Source organism: Phoca vitulina, unplaced genomic scaffold, assembly GCF_004348235.1.
Source record: "Phoca vitulina isolate PV1807 unplaced genomic scaffold, GSC_HSeal_1.0 scaffold36, whole genome shotgun sequence".
Classification (NCBI taxonomy): Eukaryota; Metazoa; Chordata; class Mammalia; order Carnivora; family Phocidae; genus Phoca; species Phoca vitulina.
In genome coordinates this window covers 11635404-11656578 of record NW_022589739.1, presented here as the reverse complement: position 1 = coordinate 11656578, position 21175 = coordinate 11635404, and the positions used below count along the sequence as shown (strand labels likewise).

Here is a 21175-nt window from a genome sequence, read left to right as displayed (position 1 = left end):
AGTTTAAGATAGGGAATTTATATCCAGATGAGCTTGAGATAATTACAAGAGCCTTTAAAAGAAGAGACATTTCTGTGGCTGGTGACAGAAGAAGTCAGATATTTAATTGATGTGTATTCCTTCCATAAAAAAAAAAATAAAACCAGCATATTGGACCTACCTGGGTGCCATAGAGCAAAAAAAACACAAAAAACAAAAAACAAAAAAACCCACAACATTATATTGTGCATTTTCAGAGGTTTCATTTGAATTAGAATTTTAGGTAGTTATTTACTTGTGTCAATTTGGAGATTTTGATTTTAAAGTTTTACTATCCTCTGGCTTCTGTTGTTGCTGATGAGAATTCTGATGTTAATAATTTTCTGTATTTTGTAGATGATGTATCTTTTCTTTCTGAAAATTCAATGAAATTCTATAATAAAATATAAAAAAAAATCAAGTTTGATTTTGGTACCTTTGTATTCTCATTACCTAGCAGAGTTCCTGGCACATAGGGGTCACTAAAGAAAAAAAAAACTTTTTGTTAAAACGTAAAAGGTAAAATGCTCCCAAGTTAGATAGCTGATTAGTATAGACACAGGTTTGACAGATTTTGAGTAAGGTTTGTTTCCTGACTCTAAATTTTGTGTTCTTAACCACTATAACACATGAGTCTACTTACCCAGTGCAGACACCATATACTAAGATCTTGTAATATTGAACCTCATACTTTTGGGAGAAATAGGGGGGTGGTTAAGAAGAAAGACACACATCTCCTTTCAGCTTCACTTTGTAAGGTACACTTGAGGTGTGCAAGGATGGCTCAGTCAGTTCAGTGTCTCACTTGTGATTTTAGCTCAGGTCATGATCTCAGGTCCTGGGGTCAAGCCCCTCATTGGGCTCCGTGCTCAGTGGGGAGTCTGCTTGGATTCTCTCCATCTCCCTGTCCCTCTGCCCCTCCTTCACTCATGTGTGTTCTCTCTCTAAAATAGATAAATCTTAAAAAAAAAAAAAAGATAAATCTTGAAAAAAAAGAAGGTATACTCAAACAGAAATATATTAACAAATCTTAGTAATGTAATTTTTTTTTCCTACAAAAACTCTGTATGGAGCCAAAGTATTTCACTGAGGTGTGAAGGGCATAAATTCTGGGAAAATGGCCCGGGAGATCCTGTATGGTGAAAAAGTAGGAAAGCCTCACTAGGTGAGGGACTTTAGTTTAATCAGTTGGTTTGCACTGCATATCTCCAGGTCAGCTATCCAAGCTCAACTGGAAACCTTTTCACAGACTTTGCAATTATTTTTATGTATTCTTTTCTCTGAAAGACCAGAGTAAACATTTCCAAATTATCTCGTAATTAATTAATCTATTGCCCTTTTCCCCATTCAAATTCATATATACATTCAAAAGAATTATTAAGCAGCTATTATTCCACAGACACCACTAGAAACTGAGTATATTTTGGCACCCTTGCTTGGGGTTTACAGTCTAGTCAAGGGACAGACTATTGCATATGTACATATATTGCATAGGAGACAAGCACAGTCCAGTGAATAATGTAGAAAAGAAAATTGGACAGGATTTTCTGAGAAATTAACTTCTACTTGACTAATGAGAAGCGAAGGTAGAAATGATACATAGATAAGGGGATGGGGGGAGATGAGAACATTACAGGCAGAGTAAATGGTGTCTGAGAAGACCCTGAGACCAGATAAGAGCTTAAGCTGATAGTCTTTTTGGCTCCAGTCTTGCTTATATGTCAACACACTTCTAACCTGCAATTCATACTCCTCACTTATTTTATAGTAAAAAATATTTAATAAATGATTCATACGTTTTTGGACAAACCAATCTACTCAGTATAGTATGTGTAGTTCTGTACAACTGTGTACAATTTGTACAACCTTTCTGGCTTCATCCTGTACCACTCCCTCTTCAAACTCTATGCCACAGTCACACTTGTATAGATATAACAAGTGGTAGAGGGGTAAAGAAGTTCAGGAATGCTTATCTTTTCACAAAACATTTACTTCTTCGAAACATGGAGTCTTTTTTTTCATGTTGCTCTTTCTTCCTGGGTTTTTCTCTTTTTCACTGAATTCCTACTTTGCCTAGAAAAACCCTATACATTTTTCAAGATGAAATTAAAAGCATTCTCTCCTTTGTTGAGGTTTGTCTGATCTTCCCAGGCAAATTCTGGCAACTACTAATTTGCAGTTCCTCTAGTAATCTCTTGCACAGAACTTTATTATGGTACTTGTATTCTGCCTTTGTCCTGATACAAGATTGTGTTTGTGGAGAGAAAGGATCATGTTTAATATATTTTTCAGTCTTTAATCCTCAGCACTGTTTCCAGTACAAAGTAAATGGTGACTGTAAATTTGCAACATGAATAATCCTGATGGTCTTCCCACTAGCCTTGGCTAGGAGTTTTCAGTGCTTGCTGAGGGTAGCAGTTTCCTGCAAGGAACAGGAAGTTTCTTTTATGGTACCCAGACCCTGTTATATTTCATAGTTTCATCAGCCTTGGTCTTTCCTCTTTAGCATCCTAATCATGGCCTCCCTGATGGGCTTGGATTTCACACTATAGATGATGGGGTTGAGCACAGGGGGCACCACCAGGTATGTATAGGCAACCAGGGCATGTACAATGGGGCGTAGGTGCCTCCCAAAACGGTGTATCATGGACATGGTAATGCCTGGGATGAAGAAGACAAAGACAGCCAGGATATGGGAGACACGTGTTAAAGGCTTGGATGCGTTCCCTGGGAGATGCCAGTCCTAGCACTGTGTGTAGGATGAGAGCGTAGGAGAGGACGATGAGCAGAGAATCTATGCCACCAGTGGACAGTACCACATAGAACCCATAGAGGATGTTTATGGTGATGTCAGCACAGACTCTTCTCATCACATCAGGATGGAAACAGAATGAGTGGGACAAGAGGATCTTGTTAGTGCAGAAGTTCAGACGTTTAAGCAGGAAGGGCACTGGGAAGAGAGAAAGGGTAGCATGGGCCACAATGGCCAGTCCAATCCTAATGATGACATTATTGGTGAGGATAGCTGCATAGTGAAGAGGGTTGGAGATGGCCATAAAGCGGTCAAATGACATGGCCAGGAGCACCGACGACTCCACCACAGAGAAGGAGTGGAGGAAGAACATCTGGACCAGGCAGGCATTGAAACCTATGAGCCGATGGTCAAACCAGAGCACAGCCAGGGTGGTGGGCAGTGTGGACAGGGTGAGGCCCACATCGGTGAGGGCCAGCATGGACAGAAAGTAGTACATGGGTTGGTGCAGGCTGGGAGTTCACCCCACAGCCAAGAGGATCAGGCAGTTTCCAGTGAGGGCCACAGTATACATGGAGGAGAAGGGGATGGAGATCCATCCATGAACAGCCTCCAGCCCTGGGATGCCAATCATCAGGAAGGCATGTGGCTGGAAGAAGGAGATGTTGACATAGGACTGGGAAGGGAGCATCTTTGGAAAGTAGTTGAGGTCTCCAGAAAGATGTGGCCTCTTCAGTCAGGGAAGAAAAATAAGGATAAAATCATTGGAAAATATACCAGCTCTGATATTAGGTGACATGCATTCCTACATATTAGCAAATATGAAATGTAAAGGGATTTAAAAATGTACTCCACCTAAAAGTCAACTAGAGAATAACTATAATTTAAATCTATTGACTACAACAGTGTCATTTTATAGTATAAAACACTGATTTCTTCATATATTGAAGAAAGCAGTGCTTTCTTTAAGAATGTGAGATGATCCTAAAAAGCCTAATCAAAAATGCTCTATTTTAAACAAGAAACAGTGGTCTCATGGAAGTAAATTGCAAACATATGATGGAAGCCTGAAGGGTTGATGGCATGGGCTTGTTATCTTTCTTTACTTGGATTCACCTTTAAATTTCCAAACAAACAGATAAGTAAATAAACAAAAAACTCTCTAAAGATAGGTCAATAAAAACAACATAAGGAAAACAGTCACTGAAATATCTATTTTTTTTTTTTAAAGATTTTATTTGACAGAGGGAGAGACAGTGAGAGAGGGAACACAAGCAGGGGGAGTGGGAGAGGGAGAGGCAGGCTCTCCACCGAGCAGGGAGCCCGATGCGGGGCTCGATCCCAGGACCCTGGGATCATGACCTGAGCTGAAGGCAGATGCTTAACGACTGAGCCATCCAGGCGCCCCACTGAAATATCTTTTAACAAAGATTAAAAAAAAACACCAAAAGTAAATCCGAGAGCTAAAGGGGTTTTACTATGAACGCTGGGTGTACAGTTTTGCCATATCTAGCCAATGTGATAAACTCACTCTGAAGGTAAGAATGACTTTTTTTTTTTCCTTTGGGGGAGGTGACAGCATTGGGTCTCTAAAAAAGTTTGCATATATTCTAATAGAATATTTTAAAGGAGAATACAATGAATTTTTGTATTCATAATAAATATAGTTTTGACAGTGTCAGTTCTGTCATCCTCCATTTCTTCTCTCTCAAACACTATTTTGAACAAAAATTAATCCCTGGTAGAGCTCATCCCATTGAAGGATGGGTAACAGAAAAATTCCAACATAGAATTTGTGCAGACATATTATATAAAAATTAAAACATGTTAAAGATATGTAAAAATACTCTTTGAGATAAGGAATTATTAAGGAAGGAGAAGAAAATTATGGATAAAAATTTTATAAATAAATAAAGAAATCATGAACCAAATTAAAATTTTTGATAAAATTTTTGATAAAAATGAGTTGATAATAAAAAAAAGTGAATACCAAAATGGTAAGCCAAAGAAAATAACATGAGAAAAATAGTCCAGCATCCAGAAATATGGGATAATTGGGGAAATATAAATCCTGGTTGAATTCTTGATGATGATCTTTTATTTTGGTGTGATTATAATACTATGGCTATGTTTTAAGATTTGAAAATATTTGTAAAATAAGGAAGGACATTATATTGACTTCAAAATAATTGGGGGAGTGGGGGCCACCGATGGTAGGAATTGTGTAGTGCCAGCTGCCAAGAGTGGCTATGAGCTGATGATTTTGGTAGCTAGGTATGGGTATATAGAGATCAAGTTTGTCTTCTCTCTAATTTTGAGAGAGGATTTTATTATTTTTCATGATAAAATATTAATAAATCAACAGTTTTACTCTATAAAAAGTGACAACGTTTAATGGGAAGAGTTTTCTAATTAAACATGGTGAATTGCACACAAATCTTTACTCTTTCCAAAATCTCATTTAAATGATAGTAAAAATTAAAAAAAATATTATCTGACAGTGGCAGAAGAACAGGATGGGATATAAGGTATATCAACAATAGGAAGAGTGGAAAGAAACTGGCAGAAATAGAAGATTAAGTTCGTAGAGAGGAGGTTATGCCACACATCCATGTCAAAAGAACTAAGGAGTTAGAGTTGATAAAGGCAAGAGTAAGGAATGGGATTGAAAACAGGATGATTTTCTAGGGAACAGGTATATGATTCCTTCTCCTGTCCCTTGCATTCTTGCAGAAGACAGGTTACTTTCTGGAAAAGTTCTCCCAGCAAGGTTCTGGACTCAGAGATGCCAGACAGAAATGAAAGATTGACAGTATTGAAAACAAGGGAATTGAGGAAAGGTGAGACTTCCCAGCTGTTTTTCACCACTTGGATCACAGAGTGCTGGTAATCAGGACTTTAATTACTCTGTACCTGGTAATCAGGTAATTACTCTGTACCACCAAAGGGCCACTATGGGAAGCCAGACCAGTGTGACAGAGAATGCCTGTGGAGAAATGCAGTCCAGACAAGGAGAAGGATAGCTGAGATGTTGAACCAGAGCTCAGATGACCTCAGAAAGCCAGATGGGAAGAGAACTTGGCACATTTTCTCATCCACTTTCTGGAGAGACGATGAGGGACATCTCTCCCGGAATGTGGTCTGAGCTTTAAACTCCTGAACCTCAGGTAGACAGCCTCCTTCAGGCCATCTTCTCCAAGCAGGATATGGGACTAGTATCTCTTATGGTCCAAGACTTATTACTTCTCTTTCTTCTGTGTTACTTGCAGACCCTTCCCACTGTTATCTCCATCTCAGGCTAAGGTGCTGGCGGCCACCCATCTGGGAAGTGGAGAAGGGGATGTGTTGGGGCCCCAGGTTACTCACCCTGGCTGTTGTTCCAGGCTGCTCTACCACTCCACATCCTGCAAGAGCCCAGGATATCTTTGTGGCAGAGGGATTGAATTTTATCTCACTACACAGGGACATCTTGGCAGCAGTGCCTATCTCCAAGGGAGGCCCGACTTCGGTCACTGAAGAGTCACTCTGCTCAGATCCCTGGGGAATGGAAAAGTTAAGGCTAGCTTTGGAATCAGGGGAAGCATTTGGCGGAACTAAACAGTAAGGGGTCAAGGGAGAGACTGAATCATGGATTCTACAGTATCCCACCACGTTGAAATGGTTATATTCAGAGACTATCAGCTTCAATAGCCCATCTGCATTTGAGATCCTTCCAAGACAATATTCCTGAAGCCTCTTGACCAGGCCCCAGGATCAGTCCTGCAGAAGCTCTTAGTCTTTCTAGAGGGTAGAGATATGGAGTCTAGAAGTTGTGGCCTAACCCAGCCTGAGGGAATCAGGGAAGGCTTCCTAGAGGAGAGGGAGTGGACTTCTGAAAGGCCCACAGACCTGTTCCAAACTCTCAGCACTTATTCTAGGACAGACACCAGACTTTGGGCTTGCAGCTTCAGCCTAGGGCTGGCACAGATTCTTCCCACACTCAGCCTGGGGCTGACCTGCTGAATTAAAGTTCAAAAAGGAGGGAACTTGGACAGTGGAAAGAACATGTACTACAGAGCCAGGCAGACAAGGGTTTGGATTCTTGCTCTGTTTTCCTCACCACATACAAGCTCTGTCTCCATTCTTTCTTACTTTCTGGAGAGTTCTGCCACAAATTCACCTCAGCTCCTTCCTCAGTCCGTTTGGACTGTGGTCATTCACCTGGAGCTGCTTTCTAGGGATACCTTGACTTTTCTCCTCTTTGATTTTGGCTGCACTCTCCCAGCTGAACTGGGCCCAGCCGGTCTACCTTTCTCCCCCTGAGATAAAAAAAATAATTTGTATTATTTATTTATTTATTTAGTTTTTTTAAGTTTTTATTTTAATTTCAAGTAGTTAACATACAGTGTTATATTAGTTTCAGGTGTACAATATAGTGATTCAACAATTCCATACATCACCCGGTGATCATCACAACAACTGCACTCCTTAGTCCACATCACCTATTTCACCCATCCCCCCCACCTCTCTTCTGGTAACCATCAGTTTATCAGTTTGTTTTTTGTAATTAAGAGTCTGTTTCTTGATTTATCTCTCTCTTTCCGTTGCCTATTTATTTTGTTTCTTAAATTCCACATAGGAGTGAAATCGTATGGTATTTATCTTTCTCGGACTTATTTTGCTTAGCATTATACTCTCAGGTTCCTTCTATGTTGTTGCAAATGGCAAGATTTCATTCTTTTTTTATGCTGAGTAATATAATATATATATATACCACATCTTCTTTATCTATTCATCAATCAACGGACACTTGGGCTGCTTCCATATCTTGGCTATTATAAATAATGCTGGTATAAACATCGGGTGCATGTATCCCTTTGAATTAGTGTTTTTGTATTCTTTGGGTAAATACCCAGTAGTATGATTGTTAGATCATAGGGTAGCTCTACTTTTAACTTTTTGAGGAACCTCCATACTATTTTCCACAGTGGCTGCACCAGTTTGCATTCTCACCAACAGGGCAAGAGGGTTCCTTTTTCTCTACATCCTCACCAATACCTGTTGTTTCTTGTGTTTTTTATTTCAGGCATTCTTGCAGGTATGAGGTGATATTGCAGTTTTGATTTGCATTTCCCTGATGATGAGTGATGATGAGCATCTTTTCATGTGTCTGTTGGCCATCTGGATGTCTTCTCTGGAGAAATGTCTGCCTATGTCTTCTGCTTATTTTTTAATTGGATTATTTGGTTTTGGGGTATTGAGTTTTATAAGTCCTTTATATATTTTGGATACTAACCCTTTATCAGATGTGTCATTTGCAAATTCTCCCATTCTGTAGGTTGTCTTTTAGTTTTCTTGATTGTTTCCTTCACTGTGCAGAAGCTTTTTATTTTGATGAAGTCTCAATAGTTACTTTTGCTTTTGTTTCCCTTGCCTCAGGAGACCTATGTAGAAAAAAGTTGCTATGGCCAGTGTCAGAGAAATTACTGTCTATGCTCTCTTCTAGGATTTTTATGTTTTCAGGTCTCATATTTAGGTCTTTAATCCATTTTGAATTTATTTTTTTGTATGGTGTAAGAAAATGATCCAGTTTCATTCTCTTGCATGTTCCTGTCCAGTTTTCCCAACACCATTTGATGAAGAGACTGTCTTTTTCCCATTGGATATTCTTTCTTGCTTTGTCAAAGATTAATTGACCATATAGTTGTGGGTTTATTTCTGGTTTTTCTATTCTGTTCCATTGATCTGTGTGCCTGGTTTTGCACTAGTACCGTACTGTTTTGATTACTACAGCTTTGTAATGTAATTTGAAGTCTGGAATTGTGATGCCTCCAGCTTTGCTTTTCTTTTTCAAGATTTCTTTGGCTATTCGGGGTCTTCTGTGATTCTACACAAATTTTAGAATTGCTTTCGTTCTAGTTCTGTGAAAAATGCTGATGGTATTTTGGGATAATGATTGCAGTAAATGTATAGATTGCTTTGGGTAGTATAGATACTTTAACAATATTTGGTCTTCTAATCCACGAGCATGGATTGTCTTTCTGTCATCATCAGTTTCTTTCATCAATGTTTTATAGTTTTCAGAGTACAGGTCTTTTACCTCTTTGGTTAGGTTTATTTCTAGGTATCTTATTATTTCGGGTGCCATTGTAAATGGGATTGTTTTCTTAATTTCACTTTCTGCTGCCTCATTATTGGTGTATAGATATGCAACAGAATCGTAATGAACATTGGGTATTATATATAAGACTGATGAATCACAGACCTGTACTCCTGAAACAAATAATACATTATATGTTAACTAATTGAATTTAAGTTTAAAAAATAAATTTTATGATAAAAAAAAGAAATGCAACAGATTTCTTTACATTGATTTTGTATCCTGCAGCTCTACTAAATTAGTTTATCAGTTCTAGCAGTTTTTTGGTGAAGTCTTTAGGGTTTTCTATATAGAGTATCATGTCATCTGCAATTAGTGAAAGTTTTACTTCTTCCTTATTGATTTGGATGCCTTTTTTTTTGTCTGATTGCTATGGCTAGGACTTCTTGTACTATGTTAAATCGAAGTGCTGAAAGTGGACATCCTTGCCTTATTCCTGGCCTTAGGGGAAAAGCTCTCAGTTTTTCTCTATTGTGGATGATGTTAGCTGTGGGTTTTTCACATATGGCCTTTATTATGTTGAGGTATGTTCCCTCTAAACCTACTTTGTTGAGGGTTTTTATCATGAATGGATGTTGTACTTTGCCAAATGCTTTTTCTGCATCTGTTGAAATGATCATATGGTTCTTATCCTTTCTCTTATTGATGTGGTGTATCATGTTGGTTGATTTACAAATACTGAACCACTCTGCAACACAGGAATAAATCCCACTTGATTGTGGTGAGTGATTTTTTTAAATGTATTGTTGAATTCGGTTTGCCTTTATTTTGTTGAAGATTTTTGCATTTGTGTTCATCAGGGATATTGGCCTGTAGTTCTCTTTTTTAGTGGAGTCTTTATCTGGTTTTGATATCAGGGTAATGCTGACTTCATAGAATGAATTTGGAAGTTTTCCTTCCATTTCTGTGTTTGGAAAAGTTTGAGAAGAATAGGTATTAACTCTTCTTTAAATGTTTGGTAGAATTCACCTGTGAAGCCGTCTGGTCTTGGACTTTTTTTGATTACTGATTCAGTTTCTTTACTGGTTATTTGTTCACATTTTCTATTTCTTCCTGTTTCTGTTTTGGTAGTTTATGTTTCTAGGAATTTACCCATTTTTTCTAGGTTGTGCAATTTGTTGACATATGGTTTTTCATAATATTCTCTTATAAAATTGTTTGTATTTCTGTGGTGTTGGTTGTTATTTCTTCTCTCTCATTTGTGATTTTATTTATTTGAGTCCTTTTCTTTTTTTCTTGCTAAGTCTGGCTAGAGGTTTATTAATTTTACTGACTTTTTCAAAGAACCAGCTCCTGGTTTCATTGATCTGTTCTACTGTTTTGTTTTGTTGTTTGTATTATCATTTATTTCATCTCTAATCTTTATTATTTCTTTACTTCTGCTAGGTTAAGGTTTTGTTTAATTTTCTTTTTCTGGATCCTTTATGTGTAAGGTTAGGCTGTTTACTTGATATTTTTCTTGCTTTTTGAGGTAGGCCTGTATTGCTATAAACTTCTTTCTTAGAATCACTTTTCCTGTATCCCAAAGATTTGGGACCATCACGTTTTCATTTTCATTTTTTTCTATGTACTTTTTAATTTCTTTTATTTCCTGGTTACGCATTCATTGTTTAGTAGCATGTTATTTAACCTGCATGTATTTGTGGTCTTTCCAGATTTTTTCTTGTGGTTGACTTCTACTTTCATAGCACTATGGTCAGAAAAGATGCATGGTATGATTTTAATCTTTAATTTGTTGAGGCTTGTTTTGTGGGCTAATATGTGATCTCTTCTGGAAAATGTTCTGTATGTACTTGAAAAGAATGTGTATTCTGCTGTTTTAGGATGGAGTGTTCTGAATATATCTGTCAAATCCAGCTGTTCCAGTGTGTCATTTAAAGCCATTTTGTTTCCTCATTGATTTTTGTTGTCCATTGATATAGGTGGAGTGTTAAAGTCCCCTACTATTGTATTCTTATTGATTAGCTCCTTTATATTTATTATTAACTGTTTTATGTATCAGGGTATTCCCATGCTGGGTGCATAAATACTTACAACTGTTTGGTCTTCTTGATAGAGCTTCTATCCTGAAGAAGAGGTCCTGGAGTGCCCCGCAGTGCAGTGTCCCCTATTTCCCAGAGCCTGGCACTCCTGGGAGTGTCTCCAGTGTGTGCGGCATGTGCTCTGCTGGTGTGTCCTGGCCCCTCTATCCTGCAGGCCAGTCATCTGCAGAGGCCCTCCTTGCCTATTGTGGGCAGTGTTTGGTCCCTGGTCTGAATGTGGTGCATTTTAACTAGGTGTGTTCGTGTCTGTTTGTGAAATGAGGCCTGTTGCCACAGCCACAGGAACCATAGCTCTGCAAAACTCCCTTGTCAGAAGACAAGGTGTGAATAGGGGTTTGGGTAGATCTTCTGGGGAAAGTGGCCCCCCCCTTCTGAGACTGAGGCAAGTGTGACCGGGAGGGGCGGTTCTGCCGGAGTGCGGGGGCGGGGCTTGGTGGAAGCAAGTGTTGAGTGTCAGCACTGTGCTGGTTCCCACTGGTGGCTAGTGCTTATGCTGAGGGGCAGGGGAGGGAAATGGTGCTGACCAGTTCCTTTGTTCGAGCAGGGGTCTCCCCTTGATTGCTGTCTCTCTGGGACATGCTCTGAGAAGAGCAAATAACCTCCCCACTGTGTGCCACCCGCGCTCTTCAGATTGTTTTTTCCATGCTGTAGGTCTGTGGGCTGTGTGCCTCCTCTCTAAGAGCACCCCCCAGTGCCCTCCAGGCTCTTCCCAAGCCAAACATGCTGACCTTTAAAACTCCAGGCTTTAAGCCCCACTGGTTGCAGGAACTCATGAAATTCAGCCCCTCTCTCACTTTCCAAGCCAACTGCTATGGGGCTTCATTTTCCCCGTGTGCTCCGCTGTGTGCTGGTCTGTCTCTCGCCCTTCTCTGTGACCCTGGCTCTCTCCCCACTGCAGCAGCCATGATCTGTTTCTCCCCAGACCATGTCTCTGCACTTCCTACCTTCTTCAGTGTTGCCTCTTCTCCACCTTTAGTTGTGGAGTCCGTTCTGCCAGTCTTCAGGTTGATTCCTGCAGTATTTAGGATGATTTGATAGTTATCTACTTGTGTTAGTGGGACGAGGTGCATCTAGGGTCCTCCTACTCCAACAGCATCTTCCAACCTTATTGACTCTTTAAGATTTTTTTCAAGCTTTTTATTTTGAGATGTTTCTAGATTCATATGCAGTTGTAATATTTAATATAGAGATCCCGTGTACCCTTCACCCAATTCCTCCAATGGTAGCATCTTGCAAAACAATAATGCAGTATCAAAATAAAGATATCAACATTGCTACAGCAAAGATGCAGAACACTTCCAGAGCCACAAGGATCCCTCATGTTGTCCTTTTACAGCCCCATCCACTTTTCTCCCTCCCATCCCCCATTTAGTCTCTGACAATCACTAATGTGTTCTACAGCTCTATAATTTTGTCATTCAAGAATGTCATATAAATGAAATCATACAATATGTAATCTTTTGGGATTGTTTGGGGTTTTTTTTCCCACTGCATCATTCTCTGGAGATTTATCCAGCTTATTCTGTGTGTGAAGTGTTCATTCCTTTTAAGTGCTGAGTAGTATTTACAGGGCATGGTTGTACCACAGTTTGTTTAATCATTCTCCTGCTGAAGAACACCTGTGTTTCCAGTTTTGGGCTATTATCCATAAAGCTGCTATAAACATTTGTGTGAAAGCTTTTGGTGAACATAACTCTTCATTTCCCGGGATGAATGCCTGGGAGTACAAATGCTCAGCCATATGTTAGTTGCATGTTTAGTATTTTTAGAAACTGCCAAAATGTTTTCCAGAGTGGCTGGCTATACCATTTTACATTCAGCCAGCACTGTATGAGTGATCCAGTTTCCCCATATCCTTGCCAGCATTTGATGTTTTCACCTTTTTTTTTTTTAAAGCCATTCTGTTGGTTGTGTAGTGATACTTCGCTGTACTTTTAATTTTTATTTCCTCCCAGCTAATAACTTTGAACTTTTTATGTGTTTATTTGCATCTGTTTCTTTTTCCATGAAATGTCTTTCCATGTCTTTTGCCTATTTCTAATTAGATTTTTTTCTAGTTGAGTTTTCAGAGTTCTTTATCTGTTCTAGATACTCGGCCTTTCTTAGATATGTAATTTGCAAATATATTCTCCCAATCTGTAGGTTGTTTTTTCATCCTCTTAACTGAGTCTTTGACACAGAAGCAGTTTTTAATTTTAATAAATCTTAATCTAACAATTTTTCCTTAAAAGAATCATGCTTTTGGTGACAAGACTAAGAACACTTTGCCCTCTATCCTGAAGATTTTCTCCTAAGTTTTTCCAAAAGTTTTAGATTTATGCTTACATTAATTTTTTTTTTTTTTTTACATTCAAGTCAGTGGTCAATTTTGAGTTAGTTTATATATGTATTGAGGTACAATTAACAAATTAATTTGTAATATATTTAAAGGCTACAGTGTGGTGATCTGTATACACTGTAAAAGGATTCCCACCATTGAGTTAATTAACACATCCATCACCTCACATATTTTCTTTCTTTCTTTCTTTCTTTCTTTCTTTCTTTCTTTCTTTCTTTCTTTCTTTCTTTCTTTTTCTTTCTTTTCTTTCTTTCTTTTTTTCTTTCTTCCTTCCTTCCTTCCTTCCTTCCTTCCTTCCTTTTCTTTCTTTCTGAGAACATTTAAGTTCTACTCTCTCAGCAAATTTTAATTATCCAATATAGTATTATCAACTGTATTCACCATGTTATACTTAGATCCTCAACATTTATTCTTCTTATATAACTGAAAGTCTATATTCTTTTACCAACTTCCCTATTTCCCCATCCACAGCCTCTGGCAACAACCATTCTGCTTTCTGTTTCTATGAATTTGACTTGTTTTCTTCTTGATCACACATATAAGTGGTACTATGCAGTATTTATCTTTCTCTTCTTGCACATTTCATGTAGCATCATGACCTTTAGATTCCTCCATCTTGTTGCGAATGGCAGGATTTCCTTCTTTTTTAAGGCTGAATATTCCATGCCTTTTCTTGTTTCCATATCTTAGCTATAGGGAACGATACTGCAATGAATATGGGAGTACAGGTATTTCATTGAGATAATGATGTCATTTCCTTTGGATATATATCCAGACAGAAGTGGAATTGCTGAATCATATATGGCAGTCCTATTTTTAATTATTTTCATTCTGTTTTTCATAGTGACTGTACTAATTGACGTTCCCACCGAAAATGTACAAGTGTTCCTTTTTCTCCACATCTTTGTCAACACTTGTTATCTCTTGTTTTTGGATAATATCTGACACCCACTGTAATATCCACTATTGTTTATTTTTGTATTCCTTTCACCTTTTATAGGGCCCAGAACATTATAACTGATTCTTGAATATTTAACTTTGAATGATATAAAAAATGGACATTGGGCATGAATTTTCACATGGGCTGGGAGAATTGGTGGTGATCATCATCGGAAAGAATCTCAGATATGTGATGCTGGTAATCTCTCATCGTAAATACGTATTGACGGTAAATCTTTTCTTCTAATAACAAAAAAAGCTTGGGGAAATGTCTGGCCCCAGAAAAAAACAAATTTATGTTCTGTCCTTATTTCTTGTCAGTCTAATCTGGAGTAAATGGTTTGCTGCTCAGAGATGGGGGCTAAATGAAATTGCTGGGGATGGGAGCTGTCCTGCTTATCGGGCAACCTCAGACTCTGGCTCTCAAGGGGAATTGGCTACCTAAACTAGTGCCCTCCACTGACCAGGCCAACATAAACATGACTGGGAACAGGGCAGTGTTTTTATGATCTTCAGTCCCTGGAGATCCTTGTTCACTGGGAAAGATACTCTCACTTCAGTGAGTACTTGCTTAAGACCCAGAGGCCTCTCACGGCAGGGGCTGCCTGGGACCACCTCTATGAACTGACTCACCTCTCCAAGTTTCCAGAGGGCCTCTTCCTGGAAGCCCTTCCAGATCAATGGGAACCAAAAGGCAAACACTTTCCCAGGACTGTGGTCCACGTGAACAAGGAATAAGCAATGGCCAGAACACCCCCTTTAGTTTGCCACCTTCTAGAAAGCAATCACATTTTCCTGGGACAACTTTGAAAACTATGGCCTTCTGTTGTTTTTCCTCCTTTTGTGCATAAGATAAATCATTTCAATCCCATTTGAATCCCAGTTGGATCTTACTTCCCCCATTCACTACACTTAGTCCTGGTATAGGTGAGAGAGAGAGACCCAGTTCTTAAACTCCAAGCTTCCAGGCTAATGACTAACTAGATGAGTGTTTAAGAAGAATCTGTGGCTTGCTTGCCACAGGCAGAAATTCACATCTCTATCCCCTCAATATCACTGTGAGGCAGGGATTGTCACCTGCCACCCCCTCCATGGTAATAATGAGTATTTATTGAGTTCGTACTATGTACTAAATTCTGTGCTAAGCATTATGTGTCGATTGTTGCACATAATTCTCATAAAACCCTGAGGGGTAGATACGATTATCATCCCTAATAAACAGAGGAGGAAAACAAGCCTCACAGAGGGTGAATTGGCTTGATGAGTCAGAACTGTTTGCTCTTTCTATTGGATTGAGCTTCCTTTTAGAGAGTTTGTGAATATTTTCTGGGGTGGAAAATCCCCATCTTTGAGAGCAGTTTTGAGTTTTGGAAGAGCCTTAATGGCAGAATCAGGGGTAGGAGATCAAGTTGATAAATACTGTTTGGGCAAATAGCAGGTGTGGCCTCAGGGAAGGGACTTGGCTTTCATATGTGAGGCAGAAGGCTGTTTCCAGGAATCCCTGCAGGGTTCCAGCCTTGCAGGCCCTTTGGAATTATTCAAGGCTTCCCAGTGTTCAGAGCACATAATATTCAAAATAGGATGGGATTTAGAGATTATCTAATTTAATCACCATGTTTTATAGAGTTAATTCAGAGAGATTTATGTTTATTAGACAAGGTCACCCACCTAGAGGTAGAATAGGAACTATAGCTCAGAGCTCATAAATCCCATCCTAGGGCTCTTTCCTTCCCTTAATACAGGAGATTAAATATCATCCTCTTTGGGTACTTTTATAAAAGGGTATTTTCTTTAACTCAATATATCCAAAATATAATCATTTCAACATATTCTTTTTTTTTTTAAGGTTTATTTATTTATTTAGAGTTTGAGCTGGGAGAGGAGCAGAGGGGGAGGGAGAAGGAAGGGGGAAGAATCTTAAGCAGACTCTGTGCTGAGTGCTGAGCCCAACATGGGGCTCTTATCTCACAGCCCTGAGATCATGACTTGAGCCGAAACCAAGAGTCGGATGCTTAATTGACTGAGCCACCCAGCCGCTCCTCAACATGTTCTTGATAAAAAATTGATAATGATAATGAAAATTTTACCTTTTTTCTTTCATGATTATTTATTGTGGTAAAATAAATATAACATGAAATTTACCATTTTAAGAATTTTTTAAATGTGCAATTTAGTAGCATTAAATTAGTTGTACATTGTTGTGCAACCATCACCACTATCCATGTCTAGAACTTTCTGGTCAGTCCAAATTGAAACTATGTACTCATTAAAAACACCTCATCCTCCCTCACCCCAGCCCCTGGTAACCTCTATCCTACTTTCTATCTCTATGAATTTGCCTGTCCTACATATTTCATATAAATGGAATTACACAATATTTGTCCTTTTGTGTGTAGCTTGTTTCACTTAGCATAATATTCTCAGGGTTTATCTATATTGTCAAATGTATCTAAATTTTATTCCTTTTTATGTCTGAATAATATTCTATTGTATGTATATAGCGTCTTTTGTTTATCTATTTCTCTGTCGATGAACACTTGGGTCATTTCCACTTTTTTGGCTATTGTGAATATAATGTTGCTATGAATATTGGCAAACAAGTCTTTGAACTACTTTTTAAAAAATATTTTATTTATGAGAGAAAGAGAGAGAGAGGAGAAACAGAGGGGGAGGGAGAGGGACAAGCAGACTATATGCTGGGCTTGATCCCAGGACCCCGAGATCATGACGTGAGCTGAAACCAAGAGTCGGATGCTTCACCGATCTAGCCACCTAGGTGTCCCTGAACTACTTTTAAAAAATGAAAATCTTATTTCGCTTAGCATAAGTCAGTCAGAGAAAGACAAATACCGTATGATTTCACTCATATGTGGAATTTAAGAAACAAAAAAATGAGCAAAGGAAGAGGGAGAGACAAGCCAAGAAACAGACTCTTAACTATAGAGAACAAACTGATGGTTACCAGAGGAGAGGTCGGTGGGGGGATGGGTGAAACAGGTGATGGGGACTAAGGAGGGCACTTGTGATGAGCACTGGGTGTTGTATGGAAGTGCTGAATCACTATATTGTATGCCTGAAACCGATATTACACTGTATGTTAACTAACTGGAATTTAAATAAAAACTTAAAAAAATGAAAGCAGTGTTTAAAAGAAAAAAATGAAAATCTTAGGGCAGAGGGAAGGGTGGGGGAGATGGCAATAGAATATGAATAAGTTGGGTTGCACTGGGATACCGTGAGAGTTTTAAAAGCAAAACATACATGCTTTATTAAATTGTTGATCTGGCCATGCTCTTAGGCATATGGGGGTAGGCAGGAGGGTACGATTTAAGGTTGAGTAATGTACAGGAAGATAGAGGAGAATGGAGGTTATAGGGAGAGACTTACTGAGGTTCAATCTAATAAAAAAATAAAAATTATTTGGGGTAAGTCCTGATACCTGAATCTCTGCTTTTATAGAGCATGGGCATCTCTTTGTTTCTTTAGGGAAGTCACCCATTTCCTCCATCCTCTCTCTTTCATTCAGCCTATTCTATCTGCGTTGATTAGCTGCATGACTTCGGAGGCCACTTTACTACCTTTGAGCAGGGAATCACAATTGGATGCTTACAGATACATATACTAGGAAGGCCCTTCTCCAGGAGAGAGGTTAAGTGTCTGAGGTTTCCTTCTCCTAAGAAAGAGCCCACAGATTGGAGTCTCCCTCATGGTTTATCCACCCAAGTCCCCCACCCAAGATTTGTTCAGTGAAGCTATTAAGGGAACCCCATGATTGTAGTCAGATTTCAGCTTCTCATGAAATCTGATTTCAACTATACAATGGAAATATCCCACCTTGATGCATTCAGCATCTTTACAGTTGTGCAAACAGTACCTGGGGTGGGAAAGTAGACTAGGGAACCTCCTATATCTTCAAATCCGAGTTTATAGGATTCTATAAGTATAAAAGCAATAGACATAACACTTAGCAAAATTTAAAATAGAATTTTATTATATCTTATACCTAAGTTAAAACCCAGACATTCAAAATGTTTGACAGGTACAGAATATACTTAAAAAAGGGAAATATTATTGAGAATATATAAGAAATAAATAGACAAAAATATTCTTCCTTAATCTGGGAAGAAGCAGGCTGTGGAACATGAAAAGTGGCTATAAAACCTGAATAGTATTCTGGATTTGTTGCTCATGAGGGCAGGGTTATGTCTCAACACAAATACATTCATCTTATAAGGCACACAGCAGAGAGAAAACAGGATTTGCACAAGCTGGGGAAATAAATGGCAGATGTTAAACAGGAAGCAATATAACATGGAAATTAAGTTACTGTATTTGGTTAGCAAATTCAATTTCAGATCTTGACACAGCACCCACAAACTGTATGGCTTAGTTATCTTGTTAATGAAAATCTCATTTCTCTCACTTGTAATGGGGGGCAAAAATGGTACCTACTCTAAAAAGTTGTTGTAAAAATCAGATAAAACCACTAAAGCACTTAGCATAGTGCCTAGAACATGATAAGCACTCAAGACATGTTCATTGGCATTATTGTGTAGGGCTTAGATAAATTCCCAGATAATGTATAGTAAACCAACAGTGAGGTCTGTGACAAGCTTTATTTTATGTAAATTGTCAGTTTCATTTTCTTCATTTTGAAAGTTGCACAGCAGCTAAACAAGATCTCCATAATAAAGAAATTTAGAAAATAAAAACAAAAATGAATCACTATTAATTTGAGCACATTTCCTTCAAGGCAGAGGTGCTTTTCAAGTTAGTTTCAATCATGTGTCCTTATTGTTTATTTTTTAACATTATATGCATGTTTCATTTTATAGCAGATTCTTTAAAAGTCACACAATATTCCTTTTATATAGATTATTCCACATAATATTCCATTAAATAAATGGACCATACTTGAGTTTACTATTCCTTACTTTTATATATTATATCCTAGTATTTTTAATATGATTTCTCTAAATAATTGTGTAACCAATATATTTTATGAAAAACCTGCTTTCTGCACTTAGGGATACTTTGTTAGGATAAATTTCCAAAAGTGAGAATATAGCATTAAAGCATAGAACCTTTAAAAAGTTCTTGCTACATATGCCAATTACACCATCACCTTTGATGGTCATGAATTTATATTTCAACATTGTGAATTTTCATTAATAAAAACTGCTAATTTAATAGACAAAAATGCTGCCTAATTATTATTTTAATATATGATTTCTCAGATTACTAGTCAGGTAGAATAATTTTTCCCTTGTTAAAAAGCCAGTTGTATTTTTTGTCACTCTTCTTTATGTTTTTTTACTACATATTGGGACATTGGTGGATTTTCTAATTTAAACTTTTGGTACAATAATAATATCAATAACATTTTGACCTATGGAAGGAAATCATGGTAGCCTCCAAACTTTCACCCCAAGCAGAGGCAGAATTCGGAGGCCACCCCTGAGAAAATCATCGATACGCTTATAGGCAACTAGAATTAAGCTAGCATTAGGAAATCCTTATGTCAAGCCATTAAAGATAAGGGAAAGTGGAGTGGTAAGGATCACCTGTTCCCCATAGCCTGAGGGTCCTTGTCATAGCTGATCTTGAACATAGCTAGCACCCGAGTTCTGATCTGTTTGGTCTTGGCACCGTAGATGATGGGATTGATCACAGGAGGCAGAAGTAGATAAACATCACCCATGAGAACATGCACAATGGGATCAAGGCTGTTTCCGAAACGGTGAACCACTGAGAGGCCAATGAGAGGAACATAGAAGGCTAACACCACACCGATGTGTGACACACAGGTTCCAAAAGCCTTGGCCCGCTCTGACTTGGAAGGTAGTTGTAGAACTGTTCGTATAATCAGAAAATAGGACAAGGAGATGAAGAGGACATCCACGCCCATAACCAACAGAATGGCAGTAAGACCATAGATCACATTGGGCAACGTGTCTGCATAGGCCAGCTTCATCATATCCTGGTGCACACAGTAGGAGTGTGAGAGCACATTGGAGTGGCAGAAGGCCAGCCGCTTGATGAGCAGAGGCAGTGGGATAAAGAAGAGGGATCCACGGACCACAGCCACCATGCCAATCTGGGCTGTTACTGTATTGTTGAGCACTGCTGCATGGCGCAGTGGGTGGCAGATGGCTATATAACGGTCAAAGGCCATGGCCAGCAGGATAGTGGACTCAATAGCTGAGAGAGCATGAATAAAAAACATCTGGGTAATGCAGGCATCAAAAGTAATCTCCCGAGAATCAAACCAGAAGAGGGCGAGGATCTTGGGCATGGTGGATGTGGACAAGGCCAGGTCAATGGCTGCCAGCATGCAGAGAAAGAGGTACATGGGAGCATGTAGGCTGCGCTCTGTCCTTACGACGAAGACCACGATGCAGTTCCCAAACACTGCCACGGCATACATTGAAAGCAGGGGGAAGCCGATCCAAAAATGGGCTTCTTCTAATCCTGGGATACCAATAAGTACAAAGGTGGTATGTGTGAAGTTGCAGGAGCTCATAGCTGGCATCAAGAAGGGGGTGCTGGAGAGGGTGAGGTCACCCTGGCAGCCTGCTAGCCTGCTAGGACATGGAGCACAATCAGAGAGGCCAACCCTGGAAACCTGGGAACTGTATGCACCTTAGCTCTCCCTCTCCTACTCTCCCCTCTCACTCTTCCAAGCCCTTTAGGCTCTTTCATAAGCTCTGAAGCCCTCTTCCAAAGGGAAAAAGGATAGCTCAAACTCATTTATCAATTGCTCCTCTCAAGGTCCATTTACATTAAACATTTTTTTTTAGATTTATTTATTTACCTTATTTGAGAGAGAGAGCAAGCACAATTGGAGGGAGGAGCAGAGGGAGAGGGATAAGCAGACTCAGTGCTGAGTGTGGAGCCCAACATGGGGTTTGATCCCAGGACCCCAAGATCATTACCTGAGCTGAAAC

The 21175-nt window shown here is 38.9% G+C and overlaps 1 protein-coding gene and 1 pseudogene across 1 annotated transcript; both read right to left on the bottom strand.

Moving 5' to 3' along the window:
• Positions 1-2500: 2500 nt before the first annotated feature.
• On the bottom strand, positions 2501-3461 carry LOC116646369 (annotated as a pseudogene).
• Positions 3462-19788: 16327 nt separating this feature from the next.
• Positions 19789-20766, bottom strand: LOC116646484 (olfactory receptor 51E2). Its single transcript, XM_032427257.1, has one exon. The coding sequence runs from the start codon at positions 20758-20760 to the stop codon at positions 19789-19791; it is 972 nt and encodes a 323-aa protein (XP_032283148.1). The 5' UTR covers positions 20761-20766.
• Between the last annotated feature and the right edge of the window lie 409 nt (positions 20767-21175).